Below are 27,863 nucleotides of genomic sequence, written 5' to 3' on the forward strand. Positions count from 1 at the left end.
CCGCCCACGAAAGTCAAATTTCCGCGAAGTAGAGATGCAGAAGTAAATACACAATTTTTGGCTATGGACAGTATCACAAGCCATCCCTTAACATTTTAAACCCCTAAATTACCATTTCCTATTCCCTTAACAACCATTTACTCACCATTATTACTGGTACTCACCATTGAATAAGACACTTAGTGATCCTGATATTTATAAACAATTATTTATTAACAATAATTTTTTTTTTGTTATTTATTTGCAAAAATTATTAGTTTGGTGATGACATATGACATAATTGGCCAGGAAAAACCATGGTATAGAAAAAAAAACGCGAAGTATTTTTTAATTAATATTTTTTGAAAAACCATGATATAGGCTATTTGCGAAGTTCGAACCCGCAAAAATCGAGGGAACACTATAGATCCTTGGAACAAACTTCCAGCAGACGTGGTTGGTAAATCCACAGTAACTGAATTTAAACACGCCTGGGATAAACATATATCCATCCTAAGATAAAATGCAAAAATAGTATAAGGGCAGACTAGATGGATCATGAGGTCTTTTTCTGCTGTCAGTCTTCTATGTTTCTATGCAGACTCTAGAAAGAATGCAGAAAAGAATAACAAAGATGGTTATAGACTGGGGGGCTAAAACATACAATGAAAGGATGCAGGTACTCAGCAAGGCTAGTCTAGTGGTGGGCTGCCACAGAGATGAGAGAGTCAAGCTGCCTTCTGGGGCACCTAAAGGCAAAATAAGCAATAATGGCTGGAAATCGATCAAGTCGATTCAAGCTAGAAATAAGGAGAAATTTTCTGACAGTGAGAACAAGCAACCAATGGGACAGCTTGCATTCAGAAATTGTAGGAGCTTCATTATAGGAAGCTTTCAAGAAGTGATTGGATTGCCATTTGTCAGAAATGGTGTATGTTTGGGTGAAGGGTTGGACTTGATTTATTTTTATTTTATTTATTTATTAGATTTTTATGTCGCCTCTCTCCATAAACTTGGGGCGGCTAACAACAATAATAAAACAGCGTATGACAAATTTAATATTTAAAATAGCTAAAAACCCTTATTAAAAACCAAACATACACACAAACATACCATGCATAAATTGTATAGGCCTGGGGGAAGGAATATCTCAATTCCCCTGTACCTGACAACAGAGGTGGGTTTTAAGGAGTTTACGAAAGGCGAGGAGGGTGGGGGCAATTCTGATCTCTGGGGAGAGATGGTTCCAGAGGGTTGGGGCTGTCACAGAGAAGGCTCTTCCCCTGGGTCTCGCCAGATGACATTGTTTAGTCGATGGGACCCAGAGAAGGCTAACTCTGTGGGACCTAACCGGTCACTGTGATTCGTGCAGCAGATGACCTACAAGTTCTCTGCCTACTCTGTTAATCTGTTAAATTAATATAATTAATATAATAATATAATACAATACATTTTAATAAATAAAATACGGTACTTAAGTATTTCTATTTATTGAATTTATTTAGCTGCTCATTTCACCTAAAGTGACTACTTGGGTACTAATAGGCTCAAACTCAACCCTGACAATACAGAGTGGCTGTGGGTTTTGCCTCCCAAGGACAATCCCATCTGTCCGTCCATTATGCTTGGGGGGGAGGAATTATTGACCCCCCTCAGAGAGGGTCCACAACTTGGGCGTCCTCCTCGATCCACAGCTGACTTTAGAACTGTCACGCTGAGAATTGCCAGCCAACAGAGACATTCAGTATTTGAAGGATTTGATGTGTGCCTTCCCCCTCTGATCACACCCCCTCATACATCACTCCCACAATTCATATCTTTCCTACATGTCACATCCGCCTGCTTACGTAGGCAAACATTCCAATCTATTCTCTTCTGTGTGTTCAGCCATGTTTCGGCTACTTGATAAGTGCCGCTCCTGGCACAATTTATTTTCTTTCTAAATAAAGTTTGTTTTTACTTTGATTCCTGACTGCCGAGACTCATTAAAATTCCATCCATCGCAACAAGAACATCATCTTTCGGCTGCGGCGAGGAGAGCATTTACCCAGTTTGGCCTGGTGCACCAGTTGCAGCCACGTGAGCAGTCATGGGTCGTCCCAGATACGCCCATGTTTTGTCAACTCTCTGCGGCCTGCATTGGTTTCCAATTAGTTTTCGGACACAGTTCAAAGTGTTGGGGATGACCTATAAGGCCCTACATGGCATCGGACCAGAATACCTATGGGACCGTCTTCTGCCGCATGAATCCCAGCGGCTGATTAGGTCCCACAGAGTTGGCCTTCTCCAGATCCCATCAACTAAACAATGTCATCTGGCGGGGCCTAGGGGAAGAGCCTTCGCTGTGGCAGCCCTGGCCCTCTGGAGTCAACTCCCCCCGGAGATTCAAATTGCCCCCACCCTCCTTGCTTTCCGCAAGACCTTAAAGACCTATCTATGTCACCAGGCATGGGACAATTAATGTATCCCCTTCTCTGACCATTAAGAGTTATATGTGGCTGTGATTGTATAGTACTGATTGTTTTTTAAGATAGTGGGCTTTTAGTGATAGTTTTAACTATTAGATTTGTACTGTACTGTTTTATAGCTGTTGTGAGCCGCCCCCAGTCTTCGGAAAGTGGCGGCATATAAGTCTAATAAATTATTATTATTATTATTATTATTATTATTATTATTATTATTAAAATAATATTAATATAATATTAATAATATTAATAATAATAATAATAATAATAATAATAATAATAATATGGTTAAAATTGTCAGATTTTATATTTAGAGAAACAGTCTATTTAAAGTAGTAAATAAATGTGATGTGTTATGGTAAATACTTTCTGGATATCATTCAAAACAAATGGTTGGTCAGATCAGACAATAGACTGAATGGAACAGGACTGTGATATAGGCAACAGAAGAAAGCATAGTAGGCTTCAACATCCTAAGCAGTAGTTGGAAAGAATATGAAACAGTTGAAATGTTTAAATCCTGCTTGAATATAAATTTTCAGGAACTTTATTTACAATGTCATTTTTGTAGGGTGTGTTTTAAGAGTAATGCTTTGCGTGCTCAATCAACATGGGCTGCACATATCTTTCCCTACTGGATCGGTGCTGAAATCGCCAAAATCTTGCACGAAGACATGTGCAGAAGCAAATAAAGGCCAAAAAGCACTGAAATCCTGCTTGTGCGAGCGTCCTCGCATGAGATTTTGGTGATTTTCACAGATTTCTTTGCAAATTCTTGCACAGGGGTACATGGTGGTGCGCAGGGTTGCAGGATTGCAGGGTTGCAGGGTACCCAGGGGCACACATGCGTGTGGTGGGAACACACAGATGCACACGCATTGCCATTTCCACTACTGTATAGGTGATCCCAGGCATACCGGGGGTAGCCCAAAACTGAGTGTGGCCCTTCAGGTGTTGCTGTACACTCCCAATGCTCCCAATCAATATGTGCAATAGTAAGACCAGTTGATTTGCAACGTCTGTAAGACCAATATCCCTCATTCTGAAGATAGCTTCCCTAGGATGATGGGTAATGTAAATGCAATGACCTCAGAGCTCATGTCTTCTGGAACAAATAACTCTTCACGGAGGAAGATGATCCTTAAGCCTGTGTGAAATTCTCCTAGAGTTTCCTCTTCTTTGATTTAAACTAGAGTACAATCTAATCCAGAGTTAGGGATGTTTTTCATGGGCACATATTCAACACTTGGTTTAGATTCAGAAAATAAGAACAGAAAGCTTAAAAGGAAAGGGTGAGAAGGGTTATGCAGATATTACAAAACAGCTTTAATGTTACATTCGCTCTTACACAATCAGGGAAGATCAAAAAGGGGAAAAGCAGTTCTTTACCGCAGTTTTGTCAGCATAATTTTAAATGTGATTTGCACGTTTTCTATTAACTGTGTCACAGTGTGACACAGGATTCATTAAAACTTCATTTTAGAAGTGAGGATGCATCTCTTTGCAAAGGTGATAAAAGCTACACCACAGGGGATGCTTTTTACACTTTTTGCTATACAGTGTTCGCAGATGCGAAAAGTCTATACCACGGTTTTTCAAAAATATTAATTAAAAAATTAATTTTCCCTCCTATACCATGGTTTTTCCCGCCCGATGACATCATATGTCATCGCCAAACTTTCGTCCACCTTTAATAAATATTTTTTTTAATAAACTTTAATAAAGTAACATGGTGAGTAATAATCTAAATGGTTGCTAAGGGAATGGGAAATTGCAATTTAGGGGTTTAAAGTGTTAAGGGAAGGCTTGTGATACTGTTCATAGCCAAAAATAATGTATTTACTTCCACATCTCTACTTTGCAGAAATTCAACTTTCGCGGATGGTCTCGGAACGCATCCCCCGTGAAAATTGAGGGAACACTGTATACAATTACTTTCAATGGGGATTTATAAGAGGCCAAACAAGAGAGTACTGGTGCTGAATTTCTTCCCAGATCTTCCAGAAGTGACTTTTCCCCTCTACCTCTCCTTTCCTCCTCCTTTTACTTCATCTCCCTCCCCTGTTTCTGAGTGCAACAAAAGCAAGAACAGAAAGGAACGGACTAGGATTACTGGAGTGTGCTCAGCATTGCTTGATCTTTTTTTGCAATTCTTTGAACTTAGTTGTTTTCTTGCAGATATTTCATTATTTAATCTAGGTAACATCATTAGTGCTACTAGTCCTAGTTTGGGTAGTGGTTGGATCTCTCCTTCAATGTCTTGGGTGGAGGTCTCATCCCTTTGGACTTCTAGAAAAGCCATCCTGGATTATTCTTCTCTGCTGAGGAATGAACACTTGCTCTCCACACTTCATTCTCCAACTTTCTCTCTGCCTTCTCCTGTCTCTCCGTCCGTCCGTCCATCCATCCATCCACCAACCTGCCCATCCATCCATCCATCCAGCCACCCACCCACCCACCCATCTTTTTATCTATCTATCTGTCTATCTGTCTGTCTGTCTGTCTATCTATCTATCTATCTATCTATCTATCTATCTATCTATCTATCTATCTATCTATCTCTAGTTGTTGGGTTTCATTCTGATAGTCAAAAAACGGCCAGTTTTCTCCCATTTTTTCACAAAAATTGGGGATTTTTGTCTTCCGCCAATCCCCAGGAGTTTTCTGCAAGCTTCCCAGACCTTCTTTTTCACCCCATTTTTGTGAAAAACTTGCCCATTTTTCATAAAAATGGGACGCAGGGTGGGGCTTCTTAACAGCAAAAAATGGCTCTATTCGGTGTATAAAATGCACTGACATTTTCACCCTCTTTATGGGGTGTGTGAATGGGTGGATCTTATACTCCAAAAAATAGAGTATACAAGACTTTATATATCAATTCAAGCATTTTGGCCTAGAGACTGCTGTACAGTGCAAGAAAGACAGGCAAACTAGAACCAGGGATGGACTCATACATTTGTCAGACACAAAAAGTGAACTGAATGTGACACAATGTTCTCACATGACCTCTGTTTGGTATTGATGATGCTAGGCAAACTGAAATGTCCAATTGCAATGCTTTCATGACACATAATGCACAATCATAAAGTCTGTGTTGGTTTGCTTTACTGCTGAGCTTGATGCCACATCAGTACATGTATTGAGAAATCTTGGGATGGGGGAGGAAATAAAACAACATGGGAAAAATGTTGTGCAAAAGTGCAAGTTCAAAGGGGAAGATCCTCTACAAAATGACCTGCACAACTATGTTAAACTCTGACACTTTAGTCATCTGCAATTACAGGTAGTCCTTGACTTACAAGAGTTTACCAAGTGGTTGTTGTTACCAAGATCAATGGGATAAGAGTTACAGGGCTATAGCAGGAATGCCCAAACATCTTTTTGCCAAGGGCAGTTCTCAGCTATTTCATAAAGTAATATGATCAGTATAAAAATGTGTAACTCAATTGTAAATGCCAAAAATTATAAAGATTCAATGCTTATTGTAATTGGATAGGAAGGGTTTCAAATGTATCCTCTCAGATTGCCAAATACCAAGTTGTAGCTAATGCACCACATCCAAAGGAAGGGCCTGCCGTATTTTATAGGCTGGACAGTTATAAAAATAATAATGTGATTACGTATTGATTGATTGATTTATTGATTGATTGATTGGACTTGCATGCCGTCCTTCTCCGTGGACTCAGGGTGGCTCACAACACATCAATAAAAAAGCAATATACAATAACACATCTAAATCCAATTAATAGAAATAACTAATCTAAAACCATTCTAAAAAGGCTAAAACATTAAAAATCATTCATTCAGATTCAAACCACAAACATACCACACATTTATTGGCCAGAGGCTAGGGTCTAGTGACTCCAAGCCTGTTGGCATAAATAGGTTTTCAGATTCTTGTGCAAGGCAAGGGAGGGCAGTGCGAATCTCTGGGGGGAGTTGATTCCAGAGGGTTGGGCCCCCCACAGAGAAGGCTCTTCCCCTAGCCCCTGCCAAGTGACAGTCTAGTTGATGGGACCTGGAGAAGGCTGACTCAGTGGGACCTAATCAGATGCTGGGATTCATGTGGCAGAAGGCGGTCCCATAAGTAATCTGGTCCAATGATATATAGGACTTTATAAGTCATAACCAACACTTTGAGTCGTGTCCAGAAACCAATTGCCAATGCAGTCCGCGGAATGCTGAAGAAACATGGGCATACCGTTGGAGACCCATGATTGCTCGCATAGCTGCATTCTGCACAATTTGTAGTTTCCGAATGCTCTTCAGAGGTAGCCCCGTGTAGAGAGCCTAGTTATACAAGACTTTATATATCAATACAAGCATTTTGGCCTAGAGACTGCTGTAAAGTGCAAGAAAGACACAGAAACCAGAAGCAGGGATGGACTCATACATTTGTCAGACACAAAAAGTGAACTGAACATGGACCCAATATTTTCTCATGATCTCTGGTTGGTTTTGATGATGCTAGACAAACCGAAATATGCAATTGCAATGCTTTTCATGACACACAATGCACAATCATGAAGTCTGTGTTGATTTGCTTTACTGCTGAGCTTGATGCCACATCAGCACATGTATTGGGAAATCTTGGCTGGGGTGGGTGGGTGGGTGGGTGGGAATGAAACAACATGGCAAAAATATTGTGCAAAACTGTGAGTTCAAAAGCGAAGATCCTCTACAAAATGGCCTGCACATCTGTTAAATTCTGACACTTACAGAATTTACAGGTCGTCCTTGACAAACAACAGTTCACCTAGTGACTCTTCAAAGTTACAATGGCACTGAAAAAAGTGATATGAGCATTTTTCACACTTATGACCATTGTAGTATCCCCATGATCCACGGAGAGGGGTGGCATATAAGTCCAATTAATAAATAATAAATTAATTAATAATCAACTGACTCACATTTATAACGGTTGCAGAGACCCGGAGTCATGTGAACCCTTTTTATAAACTTCGGACAAGCAATGTCAATGGAGAAACCGGATTCACTTAACGACCATGTTATTAATTCAACAAATGAAAGTGATTCGCCTAGCAAATATGGAACAAAAAGTCATAAAATGGGGCAAAAGTCACTTAACAAATTTCCCACTTAACACCATGAATTTTGGGCTCAATGGTGGTCTTAAATTGAGGACTACCTGTACTACTCATTTCTATTTGGGTCATCTGAACTATTTTTAAAATCTATTTATCTTTTTCTTTTAAAAGAACATATTCTGGGTATCAACAGGCTCAAACTCAACCCTGACAAGGAGTGGCTGTGGGTTTTGCCTCCCAAGGACAATCCCATCTGTCTGTCCATTACCCTGGGGGGATTATTGACTCCCTCAGAGAACGTCCACAATTTGGGTGTCCTCCCCAATCTACAGCTGGCTTTAGAAAATCATTTTTCAGCTGTGGTGAGGAGGGTGTTTGCCCAGGTTTGCCTGGTGCACCAGTTGCAGCCCTATTTGGATAGGGAGTCACTGCTCACGCCCTTATCCCCTCGAGGTTCAACTACTGCAACACTCTCTACATGGGACTACCTCTGAAGAGTGTTCGGAAACTTCAGATCATGCAGAATGCGGCCGCGTGAGCACTCATGGGTTGTCCGAGATACACCCATGTTTCCTCAACACTCTACAGCCTGCACTGGTTGCTGATTAGTTTCCGGACACAATTCAAAGTGTTGGGGATGGTGATAAGGCCCTACATGGCATCGGACCAGAATACCTATGGGACCACCTTCTGCCGCATGAATCCCAGAGGCCTATTAAGTCCCACAAAGTTGGCCTTCTCCAGGTCCCGTTGACTAAACAATATTGTCTGGCAGGGCCTAGGGAAAGAATCTTCTCTGGGGCGGCCCCAGCCCTCAGGAATCAACTCCCCCCAGAGGTTCAAACTGCCCCCACCCTCCTCGCCTTCTGCAAGACCCTAAAGATCTATCTATGTCGCCAGGCATGGGGCAATTAATGTATCCCCTTTTTTGACCATTAAGAGTTATGTGTGGTTGTGACTGTATTGTATTGATAATTTTTAAAGATAGTGGGTTTTTAGTCAATTTTTAAATTATTAGATTTGTATTACATTATATTGTTCTTTTGCTGTTGTGACTCACCCTGAGTCTTTGGAGAGGGGCGGCATACAAGTCTAATAAATTATTATTATTAATATTATTAAATTATCTTGACTTGTTTCGTTATTGCATATATGCTGCATTTAGATGAAGAATTATTTATTTTTTAATTGGATTTTTATGCCGAGGACTTGCACAATTTGTAGTTTACGAACACTCTTCAAAAGTAGCCCCATGTAGAGAACATTGCAGTCGAACCTCGAAGTAAAAAGGGCATGAGTGACCATGATCAGAGACTCCCTGTCTAGATAGGACCATAACTGGTGTACCAGGAGAACCTGGGCAAACGCCCCCCTTGCCACAGCCAACAAATGATGTTCCAAAGTCAACTGTAGATCAAGGAGGATGCCCAAGTTGTGGACCCTCTCTAAGTGGGTCAGAAGTCCCCCCCCCACTGTAAAGTATGGGTGGAAGTGTCCTTGGGAGGCAGAACCAACAGTCACTCCATCTTGTTGGGGTTGAGTTTGAGTCTGTTAGCACCCATCCAGACCCTAACAGCGTCCAGATACCAGCACATTTCTTCCACTGCTTCTCTGAGTGGACATCGGGTGGAGATGTATAGCTGAGTGTCATCAGCATACTGATGGTAACTCAACCCGTTTCCTCGGGTGACCTTACCCAGAATCCTACTTGAATGTAAATTAGACTTCTGCTGTGAATATATACAATCAATTTTTCAATGTCTGCATATTCTCCAACATTAGTATCCCAATCTGTATTGAAGGCAAAGTTTCCCTTATCTGCTATTGTGCCCCATTGATTCTTATCATTGTTCGAATATACTTTAATAAATTCTGGTACTTTTAATTTAACCTTGTGGAATCATAGCTAATAAATATATATTAGATATTAAATATATTTTTTCCAGAATTTTTTTGTACAGCTTCTTTTCAGCATTTTTAGTCTTTAAAAAAACTAGAGTATAATATTCCTTTTTTTGTCATTTTCAACATTTATAGGTATATGGTTTGTTCATTTTGCAGTCACAGGTGAAGACATAGAACACTTGCATCAAATTTTCCTCAAATTGCAGCTTGGTGTACATTTGATTTTTTCCCCATAGATTTGCCCACTGTTTTTACTTCATGATGTTTTGTGTCTATATTTTTTGTTTCTTTCATAAATGAGTAACAATGTGTATGTAAATACATCCTAATAAATTATCTTGATTGTCTATAAGAGTTTAAACTTCTGTCATCTTCTTTAGGGTCCTTCCTTCTTCTTTAACATCACTTTTATTTTTCCAGTGATTTACAAATGAATTAGTAATCATAATAAATTCCTTCTTTCACTAAGCAATTATTGTTATGTCTTCAATTTGCTTCTTGATTCCGGCTGTATCGTTAACCATATGTAATTAGATCAATTTTTAACACTCTTTCTTAATATATGCCTATAGATTCTTGGCTTTTGTTTCCTTATACAACAGATATAGGCTAAGCTCGTTCCAAAAAGATAGGAAAATATACAGCTTAGTCAAATAAATATCGAACACAGAGAGAGAGAGAGATCTAATGCTATATTTGCTCACAAGTGGATGGCATGATTATAAAGCTACAATGAGTTAATGTTTTGCCTGTTGCATAGCATTTTGACCCTAATTTGTTATATTTATCCTTTTCATTATTTTATTGAAACACTAAACAAGATGAAATAGTTATAAATAATTAGTCTTCTTGTGATATTTGAGGAGAGGCCTAGTATCAAACCCAGGTCAAGTGAAGAATCCATGTGCTACAGAGGATATGAAAATGTCTTGACATACATTTTTTACTGACCAGAATGTGTAGAGGAAGGCACATGCACATTGGTCTGATTAATGTAGGAAACACTGTAGACTGTAGGTTCACTGATCAAAATGAAGGCATATCTGCTTCAGAAAGCTATATTAAATATTATAAATGACTTAATATTAAATATCAATATTAAATATTAAGATTTTAATTGCTTTAACTAAATTATAAATTAAATTATTAGTTTATTTAATTAACACAAAATAATATATTCTTGATTTAGAAATTGAATTATTTTAATTCGATTTGTAAATTGACTCTAAAATTGAGGAAACAAGAACCTAGATTGAGCCGTTAATAAAAAAAGGCTGAATTGTGGAATACTTGTGGTTAAGAAGAGAACATATGGTGTTTATGAGTAATGCCTTGCATACATTGCTAACGTAAAGTTGTATGAGCTGACATGTTTTGTCAAACTTATGTCAAAATACAATGACATCTAAGTCATTGCTGCTTTCTTAGAATTTTGCAAAAATGTTTTTTTAAAAGATCTACATTGCATAAAATCTTACTTGAATGCAAAAGAACTGTCAGAAACGTAGACATTGCTATGCCCTTCCTCCATGTTTAGCTGAATTATAGTCAACATTTGTCTGCTTCTTTACTTGAGTGAGCATTATTGTTCCCATTATTTCAAGTAAAATAGTAATACATAGCACCATTCTATAATGTTCCATTGCTAAACTGATTGTTGCAAATCTATTTGTACAAATGAAAAGAGTCAAATTTGTTTCTGCTTGTTGATTTCATGTACTAGTTTCATACATTAAAATCAGAAATGAACAAAATTAAAAGGAAATGTCAACCTATTCCTGTAAAACAATTATAATCTGCCTGCACTTTATTGATACAGGATATCTCCATTATTCTTTGCCAGTTTGCTTTATGTTTTCAAAAATTAAGGATGTTTAACTATTTAATGCTTCAGATAATCATCCACTTCCAAAAATGTTTATTCAAATGATACATAAAAACATAGAAACATAGAAGACTGACGGCAGAAAAAAACCCTCATGATCCATCTAGTCTGCCCTTATACTATTTTCTGTATTTTATCTTAGGATGGAATAAGGATACTTATGTTTACAGATTGCACATTTAGGAGAAATGCTGGAAAGCATATGATTGTACATACATTGGGTTCCTTCCATATGAACCCTTAATATGAGGGCATATTGCATATAACAAGCATAAAAATAGTTATATTAGTATTTAAATATACCTTATGGTTAGGAAAGTGCTATTATTATCACTTACATAAATTTGCTGAACAATATAAATATTGATATAATGGAATATATACAGTATGTGCTGATAGAGGAGCTTAACAGTTTTAGATCTGTAAAACTTTTGTATGTACATAAATAATCCCTAGAAAGAGGTTAATCAGGAGATCTTTATTTAGAAGTCCTTATATATTAATATAAAACAACAATATTAATTATGAGACAATTTTTTAAAACAATACACAAAGAATTAATGAAGTAGATTTTAGCAATGTTGTTTATGTTGGTAGAACATCACTCTCCACTCACATCTTCATCTTCCAGCTGATCTGCACAGAAATAAAATCATTCCTGGGTTAATGAAATGTTTTTAGTATTCAACTTGAAAATATAAATTTTGAATTGTGTTGCCCAGAACTCTCATCATCATCATCTCAATCTGAATACCACAGAAATAGCTTGAAAGACCACTTTTTACATTTTATCTACATCCAGGTTCAACAGAATAACTTTATAGGTTGAACAATATGTATCAATTTTAAAATTATCTCCATAAATATAACACATGTTCACATTTTTAGAACTACAGAATCTTTTAAACTATAGAGTCTCTATCTGTTATCAATTCAGACATCTATTGTTCATTTCTAGCTAACTGGATATTGTGAATTCTAATGAAGAATTCAGGATAATTTTAGGCAAGTTTGGCATTTTATCTAATAGAATAAAAATATCAGAAGATTATCCAGGTTTGAAGAAGGAGAATACTAACTCAACTCAGGAAGACAGAATGGTTGCTAATACAAATGGCATTGTGTTGGATTCACACTGAAAAATGAAATGGTATTCAAAATAATAAGCACCCTTCAATGTCCAATAATGTATAACTATATGTGTAACTATATTTATTTGCATCTATTTTTCATTATCATTTTATTCCCACTCTTGCTGTTGCTTTCAACTTTGGCTATTTTAGATTGCTAATTCCTCATGTATGGGACCTGCCCATTATAAGAAATTACATAATGTTCTAATCTGTGCAGTCTATGTTATCATTTGCATTTGCTTATTAAAGTAAACAATATTAAACACATCAACATGATATATTTAATAAAATATTTCAAATTATTGAGCCAAAAGATCTGAGCAAACAGCTCTGGGCACAACATCTGAGGCATAGATAAATTTAAATAACATGGAAACATTACTGTCTATGTGACTGAGGATCTATCCTATCATTAGCAATCTATACCTAGGCCATGAATGGATAAATCTAGACTTCATCTTGGTGCAGCTGAGACCAGTATATTTATTAGTTCGAAGAGGTTTAACCATTAGTAGTAGAACCAAGAGTGACATGGCTCTAACTTAGATCTAATTAGATAGCAATTGCTGCCAACGTGCCTTCCATTGAGGACCTGTACACTGCACAAGTCAAAAAGAGGGCAGGGAAAATATTTACTGAAACACAATGCATCAGTCACAATCCAGTCACACTGACACATTTCTTTTTTTAAAACTAAGTAAAAGATTTTCAGGGGGGGGGGGGGGAGAAACCCCAAGAAAATCCAGTTGCCTTTTGAAAAGCACCTTTGGGATAACCATGATCTGACAACTGACATGTACCATATTTTTCAGAGTATAAAATGCACCTTCCCCCCTCCCCCCTAAAAGATGATGGAAAGTTTGGTGTGTCTTATACACTGAATACAGACATTTTTGGCCTCCAGAAATCCCGTTCCCACATTTTTCAAAAACGGGGTGCACAGAGTGTTTGGTTGGTCTGCAAAGTGTTCCTGGAGGCCCAGGAAAGATAAAAACATCACTGTTTTTACAAAAACCGGGTGAAAATGGGCCATTTTTGCCTTCTCCTAGCCCTCAGGAACTCTCTGCAGGCCTCCTCTATGTTTCTATGTTTCTCCCTCTCAAACTGTCTCTGTGCCCCATTTTTGCAAAAAATGGGGCACACAGAGGGTTTGGAGGCCTGCAGAGTACTCCTGGAGACCAGGGAAGACAAACACTTTTTTCTTACTTACCCCTTCGAAATCTTGGTGCACCTTATACTGTGTCTTATAGTCCGAAAAAAATTGTAAGTCATAGACATTATATTCTAAATCTGTCGTGAAATGTTATCAAAATAAGAGGTTAAATTTAATAAATACTAAATGCAACCTAAGTTCAGCAAGGAAGGAAAGCAGCAATAGACAATATAAGAAAGATATTGATATTAACCTCTGAAATGAATAAATGAGTATATTCTTTTTTATAAAATTCAAATTCCTTCATCCAGTACCAGTGTTATTTAAGTTAAAATATTACAAGCATACGAGGAACTGGGTTTTACAACAGATTCAGAAGGACCATCTTATTTCAACAGCAACATTATCACTAACTGAAAAAAACATTATTTTGGGTACCATGAACTGGTAAAATTGCCATTTTTGCCAGTTAAAAAATGTCAGAAAACATTTTGAAATGGTCTCAACATTATTCTGTGCTTTTGCACATAACCAGCAATAGTGCATATGTTTGATGAAATCCTGCTTGACTTGTTTGGGCTTTTATAATCATAATCAAATGCTTGGTGTAAAAGTGTATTAACAGCCTCACCTCCTCTGGTTTTTAGTGGTATGCTAGGAATGCTGGCCTCTGTGGAAAGTTCATTGTTCATGCTGACACAATAAAAAGCTTCATCAAGGAAAGGAGTCTTTTTCATCTTGTCTGTACTGAGAACCTTTGACTTGAAGAAATCTTCAGAGCCATTAGCAATGTCTGGTGCCTCCTCTTGGTCTTCTTCATTTCCCTTTTTGTCCGACATGGGAAATTCAAAAAACGTCTTGCTGGGATTACAGCAGGAGTCTATTTTTTCCTTTGAAAATATATCTGTATATTCATCTCCGAGCATTTCCTCGTTTGCTGGTAGTTGAATATCATCTAACTCTTCATTCCTAGAGTCTGGCATGTTCTCTTCAAAGATGCCACAAGGGCTCATCCTCTCAACAGAATTTTCCTGACATCTGGTCAGATTATGATCACATTCTCTTCTTAGCCTTTGCATGCAGTCTGCCAGAAGGGCATTAAGTTGCGCTTCTGAGAGGCAAGGAGGTACATCTGGCTGCGAAAATAAGGGGAAAATTCCCATCAAAAGGAAACTACAAATAATTTCATTATAAAACAGCACAGACAGAATCATGGTAGCATTGATGCCCGATGCTAAAGGTCATAAATTAAGATCTGAAAGAAATGAACATGGCCAGATTATGAATCAAGGCATTTTCAGTGTGATCTGTTATTAGAAATACATTTGTCGCCTTTGAATTTTTTTAAAAACAAAGCATACACAAACTTGCTAGAACAATGAAATGAAGTGATCCTGAGAAAGAACACCTCGCAAGATAGCCTACTTGGCAATATGAGATCTAATTGTTAATTTAGATTTTATCTCTTTTTTTCACTGAACTATCAATGTACAGTATTTCAAATGAATGCTACTTTAAGACTAATGTATATTTTAAGAAGGTTCAAATGTTAATTCCTAATAGATATTTTATGGGGAGGCGGCAATGGTTCATTGGTTAAAGACACTGAGTTTGCCAGCTGGAAAACTGACAGCCTGGGTTCAAGACCCAAACACTATGGAAGGGGTGAGCTTCCATTCCTTGTCCCAGCTCCTACCCACATAACAGTTCGAAAAGATCCAAATGAGTGTAGATAAAGGGGTACCACTTCAGTGAGAAGGTAACAACATTCCCTGTGCCTTTGGTGCATCGTCATGCTGGCCAAATGACCATAAATAATAAATAATAATAGTAATAATAATAATAATGAAAATTTATTTGAACAAGACCGGCTCCCTTGGCCAAGAAACAGAAATGAGCACCATGTCCTAGAGTTAGACACAACTGGACAGGAAAACCTTTAATTACCTTTAGATATTTTGTAGAAATTACTGACAAAATATTCATGGCAGGCCAAAATCCCTAAATAGTTTTGCTCAAATGTAGACGGCTTTTTGATAGTTTCTTTAAACTACTAGATTTTCAACTCTTAACCATTGTGCTTTCATTCTAACACCTAGATTTCTATGGACTGAGAACCTGTCTAAATATTATCTTTCAATTACTCTCTAATTGCATTCAACATTTAATGTCTTTGTAAAATTGGCAACTTTGAACACCAATATCTAATAAAAGCGGATGTTCTTTTTCAGCTTAAAAGTTTTTAGACATATTAGTTATTAATAGGTAAGCAGTTTGGTCCCAAATTTATAGGAGAAATTGAAACTGGTATAATCAAAATGTGAAGATAGCAGCAAATATACTTCTATTGGAAAACTTGGGTCAAGATGGAAAAATATGTTAAATCAGTTGATTTATAATGGTTATTTTAAAAACTTTGAAATATTATATTCTGCTTATGATGTACCTATAGCTACTGCTGGACAATCTATATAAATGTTCAACATAATATGGTCCAGATGCCTTGGGAAGTTTCCTTATAAGATCTAGTGCTGGAAATGAAACCAACCATTGAGTTTTACTTGGAATTAAAGAAATAAGATGAAGGTCAGCATTGACTATCTACCAGAAGTGTAAAATGAGGAATTGAAATATTTAATTTTTGAAAGTTAATGGATTCAAAACTAAAAAAAATGAAAAACCTACTCTTCATTATTTAAGAATGAAACTAATTCATCACCAAATGTTGTGTTGTGTTTATTCCTACAAGTGATACATAGTTGAATTTGAACATAGTAACAGCTGCTAGGATTCTCCATGTTTCTCATTGGAAATTCTGAACAATTCCTTCCTGGCAAATGAAGTTATTAACTCAATATGGAAAACATTTTTCAACTATAATCTTCATTGAAGATTAATTACCACATCTATTACCACATCTTAGTTGCCACATCTGAACTTTGAATTTTCTTGACCTGATAGTCAACCTTTTAAACTTGAAAAATGTTCTACATTAGTCAGAAATTACTGTAATTCTGTATACCGGTACTTCATTTTGTAATATATATATAGTAATATTGGTAGCAGTTCTTAATAGAACCTAATTCTAACACTAAGTTTAAATCTTCAAATTAATATAAAAGGCATTTCAATATGCAAATTTAAATTAGTCTTAAATTGTTATTACAAAATGTTATACTCAAGTAGCATGATATGAAATTATATTCCTAAAAAACAAAATTTGTCACTTTATGAGCCATTCAGCTTTATCAAATGTGGTACTCAGCAAAATACTCTCACATAATGAAAAAAGGAAAAAACCCATAATAATAATAATAATAATAATAATAATAATAATAATAATAATAATAATAATAATAATAATTATTATTATTATTATTATTATTATTATTATTATTATTATATTTGTATGCCTCCCCTTTTTGAGGACTCTTACCTTCTTGATTTTAAGGAATGAATTCCAGATATCTGTTATCTATTTAAAAATATCTTTATGGTCCAAAAACTAGAAGATGGAACAAGATATTTCTATACAGAATACAATAACAGAATTGAAAGGGACCTTGGAGTCTTCTACTTCAATCCCTTCAAATCCTTGTTTGGGATGGTCAGGCCTTATCTAAAAAATGTTCTGTTTATACTCCTGAAAAAATTCAAGTTCTACTATCTAACCTAAAATCAGTACATTGAATGTTTTAGGAATACTGTATTACCAATTCCTTCAGTAAATCAGTATTAGATTCAATTCAGCCAATAATTTCAATTCACCCAATCAACCTTGGGTTCCTGGGAAGTACCGGTATTTATACATGTACTGAGCAATAGCATGAAAATTAATGGAGCTTAAAGGTTTTGGATGGTGAGATCTTGAAACTACATGGTAATGGTTGGATAAATTTGAGGAGATGTTATAAAAGATAAAGATGAAAAGTTAAAAACATAAAAGGCAATTTATTAGGTTTTGTTAGGATGGAGGAGGCAAAAATGGTTTCATGAATAGAGTTATCTTGAAAGCAATTAATATGAGGATTTTGTTGTTATTAATCACGAAGTCATGTCCAACCCATCGCTATCCCATGGACAACGTTCCTCCAGGCCTTTCTGTCCTCTACCATACACCGGAGTTCATTTCAATTCACTCCGACTGTTTCAGTGATTCCATCCAGCTACCTCATTCTCTGTTGTCCCGTTCTTCTTTTGCCCTCAATCTTTCACAGCACGAGGCTTTTCTCCAGTGAGTCTTTCCTTCTATTTGGTGACCAAAACATTTGAGTTTCATCTTCAGGTTCTGTCCTTCTAAAGAGCAGTCAGGGTTGATTTCCTCTAAGACTGATGGGTTTGATTGCCTTGCAGTCCAAGGGACTGCAACTATTTCTAAACCATAAGGCTAGATTCATATAAATAGCTAAACCAAAAGTAAACAAATCATGTTTCAGTTTGTGCAGTGCATGAATGCAATCACTGCCATTCCTTAATTTATTTCACTATCCTTGCTCTGGCCTTTTACTGCAAACTGGAAGCCCTCTGGAATTCCTAATACTTCTACAGTCTTTCCATATTTAAAACATGAAAGCTAAATTAATATATATTTAAAGGTTAACTATTAAGATATGCATTTTTGACTGACATATCTGCAAATCACTTATTACAGAAGGACACATTTAAAGAGGAATGAACATTGCTATGCAGTTTTCACAGATCAAATTGCAGTAAATAATGGTCTCATTCTTTTTCTTAATTTTTAACCAGATGCTCTGTCTATGCAGATAATAGCTTTCATTGCAAAAATGAAGAATGGAGTCTGGGCAGCTCCTTATTCATATTCAGTCATGGTGGATGCTCTCTAACGAATCTTCCTGCCAGTTCTCTTTATGTAAGCCAGAGAGAGGCTACTAGCATGGTTGTCCTGACCCAAGATGCCATTTTCCACCTGACAGTTTGTGAGCTTAGCTACATTCCTTAGTTGTATGAGGATATAGGATAAATCCAATCTATAGGAAAAGTCCTCTGCATGTGGTAGGAATGTCCATTCATAATCACTTTGTGTACAAATCCTTTTGGAAATCCAAGGTTTCTAGTTCAATGTTTTCTAGCTGTTTTTTATGAGAGCACTACAATGGGGACTGGTCACCAAAATGGTTAAAATGTGTTACTTCTTTATGCTCTTTTATGCTCTTTAAATAAATATATTTAAAACCTAACTTCAAATAGCACTCAGAGAAAGAAAAGAAAGTAGTTCAGTTGGCTTCTCATAGAGATTTCTCAAACATGCATTCTAGAAACAAAATAAGAGGAACAGCACGCATAGTGTACTTCCCTAAAATATATTATTCAGATCTACAAATAAAAAAATGCATATAGTAATGAAAGGAATTAAAGTATGCTGCAAACTTTACTTGTATGGGAAAAAAAACATTTACTCCAGAAATACATAAAAAGGAAGCATTGAGCAGTACAGTTTCCCAGAAATTGGTCACATGGAACGTTATGATCCAGATTCCTGCATAGTTTTGCTCCCCAGAACCAAAAATTACAGGTCCCTAGCGGGTGTGATAACATTTGTCATAAGTCCTTTGATGATTACAATATTTTCATTTCCTACCCTCAAAACGTCGCTACAGAGCACTGCACATCAAGACAACTAGACACAAGAACAGTTTTTCCCCGAACGCCATCACTCTACTAAACAAATAATTCCCTCAACACTGTCAAACTTTTTACTACCAGTCTGCACTTCTATTTCTACTAGTTTTTTCTCATCATTCCTCTCATCCTTTTCCTCCCACTTAGGACTGTATGACTGTAACTTGTTGCTTGTATTCTAGGATTTTTATTAATATTGATTGTTTCTTCATTGCTTATTTGACCCCTATGACAATCATTAAGTGTTGTACCACATGTTTCTTCACAAATCTATATTTTCTTTTATGTACACTGAGAGCATATTGTGTGTCTAATCACACTTCGTCAATAAAGAATTCTGTTCTATTCTATTTCTTATTAACATTTATAACCTAAGCTTCTGCAGGTATACAGAGGGAGAAAAACAGTTTAGATTTAAAAAAGAAAGGCGGATAATGGGTAAGAAAAGCTGTTGGCTTTTCAGCATTTAAAAATTAAATTTCCTTTGTATTAATTAAAAATTACTGTAGTGATCCCTCGTTTTTCACGAGGGATGCGTTCCAAGACCACACACGAAAAATGAATTTCCGCGAAGTAGAGGAAAGATATTTTTGTATGTATTTAACGAGTATTTGGACTTTTAAAACCCTCTCTGTATTGTTAACAACCCACTGCTGCTGACCGCTGAGAAAGACCGGCTTCTTTCAGCTAGTGCGCGGGCTGAAGGAAGCCGCCGCTGCAGTTCCTCACTCTCTGAGTCCCCATTTTACTGATCTCAGAGATCTTTACTGAAAGATGGAAGGCTGAGTCAACTTTGAGCCAGTCAAGATCTAACTCCTAGCAGTCAGCAGATTTAGTCTACAATACTGCATTCTAACCACTGTGCTATCACAGCTCTTAAAGATTTGTTTATTTATTTAATTTGACTTCTATGCCACCCAATCCCGGAGGACTTAGGGTGGCTCACAACAATATAAAATCAAAATAACAGTAACAATAATAAAAAGAAGTCAAGGGGAAAAAATGAGAAATTTCTAAAATCCAAGATCTTATAAACCTGGCATTTTAATAATCTATGGCTTAATAGTTTTCATTCCTGTATACAAATACTGATGTTTTATATTTTTCTTTATACTAAAATGGCAACTCAGCAATGAAACAAACAGAAAAATCTAACTATCATACAGAGGCAATCCTTAAAGAGGCTCTAGTTTCCTACTTAAACATTGCTTCTGCTCTTAAATCAAACCTTAAGATGGTGCCTTTTCCAAAATTTCTAGGAAGACCTGAGGTTAGGAAATAAATCTCTTCCTGCCATATACATACTGGAGCCTCACAAAGAAACTTTTCAGTATACTATTTGACAATCCAATTTAGCTTGCTCAGATACAGGCATGTGCGTGCATACACAGTATTTAATTATTCCATGTTATATGCCAGCAAGTTTTTTAAAGAAAAATATGAATCTTGTTTCATCACATAGTCCTTAACTTCTCTGTAAGCCAAAAATATTTCAATGATTCAATGGTTTTGGCACTTTTCAATGATAGAAAGCCAGATAATTTTCTAGTATAATTTTATTTTCTACTTAGATATCAAGTGATCTCAGTGCTCATCATCTCAAAGTTTATATTGAGGATGTTAGGAAAACCTAAGAACAACATTCATTATTTTTGTAATGTTTTAAAGAGTGTTTATTAATGATGCTTTGTATGATAACAAAGATTTTTGAGCAATAACTCATCTTGTTTATTCAAACAGTTATTTCAGTTCCCCAAATACCTTTTTAATAGCTACCTTGATTCTTAAAGGCAATTCACTTTGCAGAAAGAATAGATAAGAAGCCTTATGTTTTTCCTTGTTCCTCTGAACTTTATGGAAATAGGTTTGAGTGGGATCGGAAAAATTCACAAAAGCCCAGTGCCAATTTTTCCAGTAAAAACAGGGAGCACAAAAGCCATTCAGCATTAAAAAAAAAATCAAATGAACTAAAATATTATTTTTTTTAAGTACAGTGGTACCTCTACTTATGAACTTAATTTGTTCCATGACCAGGTTCTTAAGTAGAAAAGTTTGTAACAAGCAGCAATTTTCCCCATAAGAATCAATGTAAAAGCAAATAATGTGTGCGATTGGGGAAACCACAGGGAGGAGGGAGGCCCTGTTTCCTCCCAGGAGATTCCTAGAGATGCCCCACAGAAGCTTCTCCCTGCCTTTTCCAGTCCTGTTTCCTCCCAGGAGATTCTAGAGAGGCCCCATGGAGGCTTCTCCCTGCCTTTTCCGGTTACAGTTTCAGAGGCTTGGGTTTGTAAGTGGAAAATGGTTCTTATCTATAAAGGTTTGTAAATAGAGGCATTCTTAGATAGAGGTACCACTGTATGGCAGAAAAGTATAGACAAATGGTACAGTCACACTTTTAAAAGAAATGAATGCCACTACATTTGATGGTGTTTCCTCTCAAATACATGTTTATACGACTGCATTTTGAGAAATAATTTGATGGCTTAAATATTATAGCCCTTCATTTGACAGGGGTAAAAGGCCATTGACCATTGGCTCTCCCATTCTTAATTAATCCCGGATGTAATAATTGTTAACTGCATATAACTGGCTTTAAAAAGTCAACTATTTCGCTACCATTCCCCAAAGCATTCTTTAGTGTAAATCATTTAGGATTGTCTTGCATTTATTTATTTATTTTCTATCTATCACAGACCAGGATATGAAAATCCAGAAAAGAAAAAATGTGGAACCTTAAGCTCATTTATAAAGTTTTATGCTTTTCAATAAAATGTATTAGTTGGATGCACTTCCTGAAGCCATCTGAGCGTCATCTTACCAATGTGGTTTTTCAGGTGCTTTTGTTGTTCTATAAATCAGATTATCAGCTACAGATTTTAAAAGGCCTTGTACTCTCACTATCACCTCTGCTGCTCTCCGTTTGTGTTTCCTTTTCCTTTGGGATCTGATTTATCTGACCCCTGGAAAGAAGCCCATTCCTGATTTTCTTTCTAGTAGTCAGATCATAAAAATGCAGAGGGGAATAAGAAGCCATGGAAAGGATGAACAGCAGTAGCAGGGTACCCAGTTCTGAAGATCGACATCTGATGAGTTCTGGGACTTAGAATATGTTGAAAATGCATATTGTAGGCTTTTTATTAAATTTCATTCACTCATGTCTGATTTTTGGAGATTGTCTGACAAATCCATGCAGTTTTCTTGGCAAAGTTTTGCAGAAGTAGTTTGCCATTGCCTCCTTCCTAGGGCTGAGAGAAAGTGACTGACCCAAGCTCACCAAGCTAGTTTTGTGACTAAGACAGAGAGAGAATTCATAGTCTAAAGGTTTCTAGCCTGGTGCCTTAACCACTATACTAAACTGGCTTTCTAATGTAAGTTTTACACAAAGGAAGTTTTTATTTTTAAAATATTCCTTCTTTTAAAAGACACAAAGGAAATGACATTTGCCTTGAATTGACATAGGATACACCCTGCATGGTTTTGTGCAGATCCTGGCGTGCACATACATGTATTACCTCTCCTGCAGGTTCTGTATTGGTTGCTGATTTGCTTCCTGGTGCAATTAGAGGTCCTGGTTGTCATTTTTAAAGCCCTTCATGACTTGGAGCCAGATTATCTGAGGGACCGTCTCTTGCCAGTCACATCTACCCATCAGAGTGGACATGCAGGGAATGTTGTGGGTCCCATCCCTGAGGGAAATACACCTGGTGGGACCCAGAAGGGCCTTCTCCATGGTGTCTCTGTCTCTCTGGAACATCATTCCCCCAGAAATTAGAATGGTCCCCACTCTGAAGACCTGCTTCTGCCAGCAGGCCTGGGAAGCCCAGAGCGGGGTGGAACCGATTAAATGGCTCGTGGGATCTGCTATCGCCGGGGCAGGGGGTGAAAGGTGGCTGTGAGTTTGTTATATTGTACAATATTAATTTATTTTATACTTTTTGCTCATTTTTATTGCTTTAAATGTGTATTGCTTTTATATTCTGTAAGCCGCCTTAAGTCTCCATAGGCGAATAGGCAGCAATATAAATTAAATAAAATTAAAATAGATAGATAGATAGATAGATAGATAGATAGATAGATAGATAGATAGATAGATAGATAGATAGACAGACAGACAGACAGACAGACAGACAGATAGACAGATAGATATGGATGGATGGATGGATGGATGGATGGATAGATAAGGCAATTAGTATGATAATGTATTATAAAAATAAGACTGTTCAATGTTTTCCTTTTTGTTTTATTTCCTATGGTTTACCTTACATACATTACATCTTGATAGGAATTAAATAACATTTAGCTCTTTTCTCATATTTTTTGGCTCATTAATTTTGATTTCACGACATTTAACAGCACTAGAAACATTCCCTTAAACCATTCCTGCCTGTTGCTAAACTGATACAGCACACCATCGATCGGTCTAAATTCTGCACTGTTTCAAGTGGATGAGTTGCCTAATTTCTAGGTTGTTTAAATCAGAATGTTAATTCAGCTGAACTCTTTTGTGTAGTACATTACACATCCTACAATGGCTACAACAGCATTGGGAGAAACCCCGGGTTAATATACAGCTTCTGGGAATCACAAAATACCCCTCAGAAAGCTGAAATGCCTCTGAGTGAACAATTGATATAGGAATACCTCTACCAACTTGGCCTCTGGGAATAAACAACACTGCTTTGTCTTTAAATCAGAAGTGGCTGAATGGCTTCAGCCCCACTTAACGTTTGCTCAATTGAGGTAGACATTGCTGCTCTGCTTTTGTTTGCTCCTAATCAGGAGGCAAATCTATGGAGAAATACCAAAAAATGCACAACTCTTGTGAGATAGATTATTTTTATCTTAAAACCAACTAAATTGTAAACGTGAAGAGCACCTCTTAGTCTAAGGTGGGAAAGTATGTTTCAGCAGTGCAAAACTGTCAGTACTTCAAACTGTCAGTCACTTGTAAACAATTTATTTTTCTAAGAAGAAAGAACTAATCAGCTAAAAGTCAGGTAGAAATCAGAGCGTGGGAATCAGCTGGAGAATCACCAATGTTATACTCCAGAATGGGAGTTCAACTTCAACTCTGTCTGAAGTGTTGTACCCTGGTATAAATAATGATATAAACTGTTTATATAAAAGGAATGTGGTAGAACAGGTTCCTTCATTTTTAAGTAACCTTAACTCAGTGGAAGAATGTGAATGTAAGACCAAAATGGACAAAAAGAGAGATTACCTAATTTTCTTCATCTATTTCAAATGAGCCCCAATCTCTTTCTCCCCTTTTATTTCAGTGGGAAATAGATTTTTTTTTAAACTGCTTAGGGAAAATTGTTTTTAAAAGAAGTTGGGTCTTTCAGGATAGATTTATAAAGAGAAAAGGGTTTCTTCCTTCTATCATTTATTTTGTCAAAATATTATTAAAGAATTTATTCATTTGTTTGTTTAATATTTATTTACTAGAGTTTTATCCTATCTTTATTATTTTATGAGTAATTAAGGCAGCTAACCTAATATTCCTTCCTCCTCCTGTTTTCTTCACAATAACCATGTGAAATGAATTGGGCTGAAAGTCACTTTGGCAACCAAAGTCGCCCAGTTAAAAACTAGTCACAAAGTTGCCATCCCAAAATTATTTTCAAATGTCACCTTGAAATGTAATGTCCAGATTCTGCTGTATAAGTCTAACTATACTCCCAGCAAGAAACTGAAATGGAGATCTAGATACAATACTGTCCAGGCAACACTGTTAGGTGTTTGCCAGTACAAGCATGACTCACCAAAGCCTTGGACAAATACTTTTAGATATGACAGCTAGTAAGGAAAAAAAGAGGCTGAGATTGGATTGGTTCGTTATAAAAAACAGTATGCTGGCATTAAACACTCATTCAGCCAAAAAATAAATACAATACAATATGCAAACAGAAGAAAGCATCATAGGATTTCAACTGCTTTATACCTAACTCAAATTTTGTAGCTACTAATTTTGTTTTACTAACATCTTTTCCAGTATCTGTAATAAAACTTACAAATAGTTATATTTTTATTTGTGAGCCTTCTATTTCAAATACTGGTAGACTGGTCAGCTATCAGTTTAGGAATTAAGTCTTTATTGTTACTTCTCTGCCAGCGATCACAATAGACCCACCATTGATAGTTTCTGAGAGGCAGGAAACATAATAAAGAATTTATATGCATTTATTTAAATCCAGCCTGCTCTTTTCCCATGTCTTCACATCCAGAGAGGTCTTAGCCTTTCTTTTCTCATGTCCGCAAATCGCATCTGTTGAAGGTTGTTGTAAGTTTGCATATTCTACATTCCTGCTCTCCTGTCCGGACAATTCCCTCTTCCCGTGCTCAGATTCTTCTGCAGCTAACACAGTCATGCAGTTATATCTTAATGAACAGTAACTTGTTCTTGTAAGAAGATGGAGGGATGAAGGGGTCACTCATACTAGATCTCTACAGTTATTAACCATCTGGGGTGCATTACGTTGAAATCCTTGTATATATTTTAATAAATAAAAATAAAAATGATGAATAAAAAAGAATTAAATTGAATGCTACTGAGAAGATCTGAAAAAAACTACTGCCTTGAAACAATAGCTTGATAAATCACACTATACAAAAACATTATCCTTCTGATCTGAATTGCTTCTTCTGGCAATTGAGATGCTAATATTAGATCAGGCCAATGCTTAATATTTTATGGGCCACTGAATCCCATGGTATTCCTGAAGATCATAAAGGACTTCTGGGAATAAAGAATTGTTTATTATTCCACAACATTTAAATAATCATAAGCCTTATAATCTAACATTTATATCAAATAATTTGCATGTGAACATGTTTTTCTTTCTTTACCGTACACTCACATGCATGCATGCATACATACATACATACATACATACATACATACAATTTATTTCTCTTTTACTTTCTGTTCTGGTTTTTTTCCATAGTGTCCGTCACTCAGTCATTTGGATTAGTTAGGTCTATGAAAAACCCCCATGTATGGCATTACCAATTCAAATCAATATTAGTAATGTTAGAACAAGGAAATGCAAGAGGATTGTGTCAAATTACATTGTTAATCTAGATAAGACAAATTTTGATAGGACTTTTTCAAATGACATGTTCCTATTTATTGTACTGTTTCAAACGATTATGTCGAATATCTGATAAAAAGGTTTTTCCTATTCTTCAATTAATATAACTGACAGTGATTAGAAAACAGATCTTGTCTGTAGTACCATCTAGGTTCTGGGAGCATTTGGAGCACAAAATTCATCTGAATGCCTTTCTTGAATTTTCTATCAGCTGATGAAGCCCACTCCATTCTGAGGTGAATGGGACAACTTGCCATAGTCAAGCCAACTTGCTGCAGCCAACTCATCACGGCCAACTCACTATGGGACAACTTGCTGTAAAACAATGTAATAATTCTATTTTATTATTTAAAATAAATAAAAATATTTTAATAGTTACCATTCACATTTCATTATGTCCCCTCCTTTAGCATCCTTTTTAAATGATTCCATTCCACCCTTTCTTTGATATTAATGTAACTCTTGTCCCACAGCAAGTTGTCCTGTGATGAGATGACCATGGCAAGCTGGTCTCCCTCAGAAATCTATAAGCAGGTGATGTAATCCATGAAAAAGCTTTCCTCTTCTGTTTGTTGGCTATACCTGGTATTCAAAGTATGCCGTCTTTGGATTCCATTTAATAATAAACTGCCCATCCTGAAATCTTTATAAAGCTGTGCTATCTGTGTTAGTAACATTCTTGAGTTTATTATGTTGTATATGAATGGTTTCTTTTCGGTTCTGGATGAGAAACAATTTAGTTAGTTCCTGAGTTCTAGCATCATGAGCAAGAAAAAGAATATATGGTTAAAGATCTCTTTAAGCCATATATTCAACAATATTTAAACATGTATAATTCTTATCGTCTTTTCTCAGTTCAAAATCTCTAGTTTTATTTTGCTGGATTATGTGCCTTTCCCATTACAGGTCTCTGGCCAATGGACTATCCAATCCTTGGGGATCCAACAGGCCTCCAATCTAGAAAATATCAAGATCTGCTTCTTTCCTCAGACCCTGGGATAGGGTGACATCACAGTCATAGTTCCCTCTAAGCTGAGCAGTGAGCCATGGCACACTTAAAAATCATCATCAACTCAGAGTTTTTCAAACCTGCCCAGAAGCCAAGAGGGAAAGAGTGAGAGGGAAGGAGAGAGAGAGGAAGAGAAGAAGAGAAACAGATAGAAAAAAGAGAGGAAGGAAAAGAGAAAGAAAAAGAATGGGAGTAAGGAAGAGAGAAAGAAAATCAAAATCTAGTTTGAAACTAGCTCAACTATTTAAGTGGCATTTTGATATTGATAGAGTTGCCCTATTATGAGCTCACTGTTATAGACACACAGTACAGTATTTTATTTTGAAATTCTCTAAGGCAAAACAGGGTGGGTTTTTTATTTATTTATTTATTTATTTATTTGTTTGTTTGTTTGTTTGTTTGTTTGTTTATTATTTCTGTGCCGCCCAGTCCCAAAGGGACTGCCGCTCAGACACTATACTTTTCCGCCCACCCCCCCAAAAAATTAGAAGTAACACTGATCACAGTAGGAAAATATGTAGTTAGGATATTAGATTTTTCTGGGGGGTG

At 36.4% G+C, this 27,863-nt stretch overlaps 1 protein-coding gene across 2 annotated transcripts in view; it reads right to left on the bottom strand.

Moving 5' to 3' along the window:
* Nucleotides 1-11,298: 11,298 nt before the first annotated feature.
* FSIP1 (fibrous sheath interacting protein 1) overlaps nucleotides 11,299-27,863 on the bottom strand; it is a 44,882-nt gene continuing 28,317 nt past the window's right edge. For both annotated transcript variants that reach the window (XM_070734181.1, XM_070734189.1), the window contains 2 exons: nucleotides 14,200-14,704; nucleotides 11,299-11,918 (listed from right to left, as the gene is read on the bottom strand). In XM_070734181.1, coding sequence (XP_070590282.1) covers nucleotides 11,884-11,918; nucleotides 14,200-14,704 — 540 coding nt within the window. In that variant the 3' untranslated portion in view covers nucleotides 11,299-11,883. The remainder of the gene's footprint in view (nucleotides 11,919-14,199; nucleotides 14,705-27,863) is intronic.

This window comes from Erythrolamprus reginae, chromosome 1 (assembly GCF_031021105.1).
Source record: "Erythrolamprus reginae isolate rEryReg1 chromosome 1, rEryReg1.hap1, whole genome shotgun sequence".
Taxonomy (NCBI): Eukaryota; Metazoa; Chordata; class Lepidosauria; order Squamata; family Dipsadidae; genus Erythrolamprus; species Erythrolamprus reginae.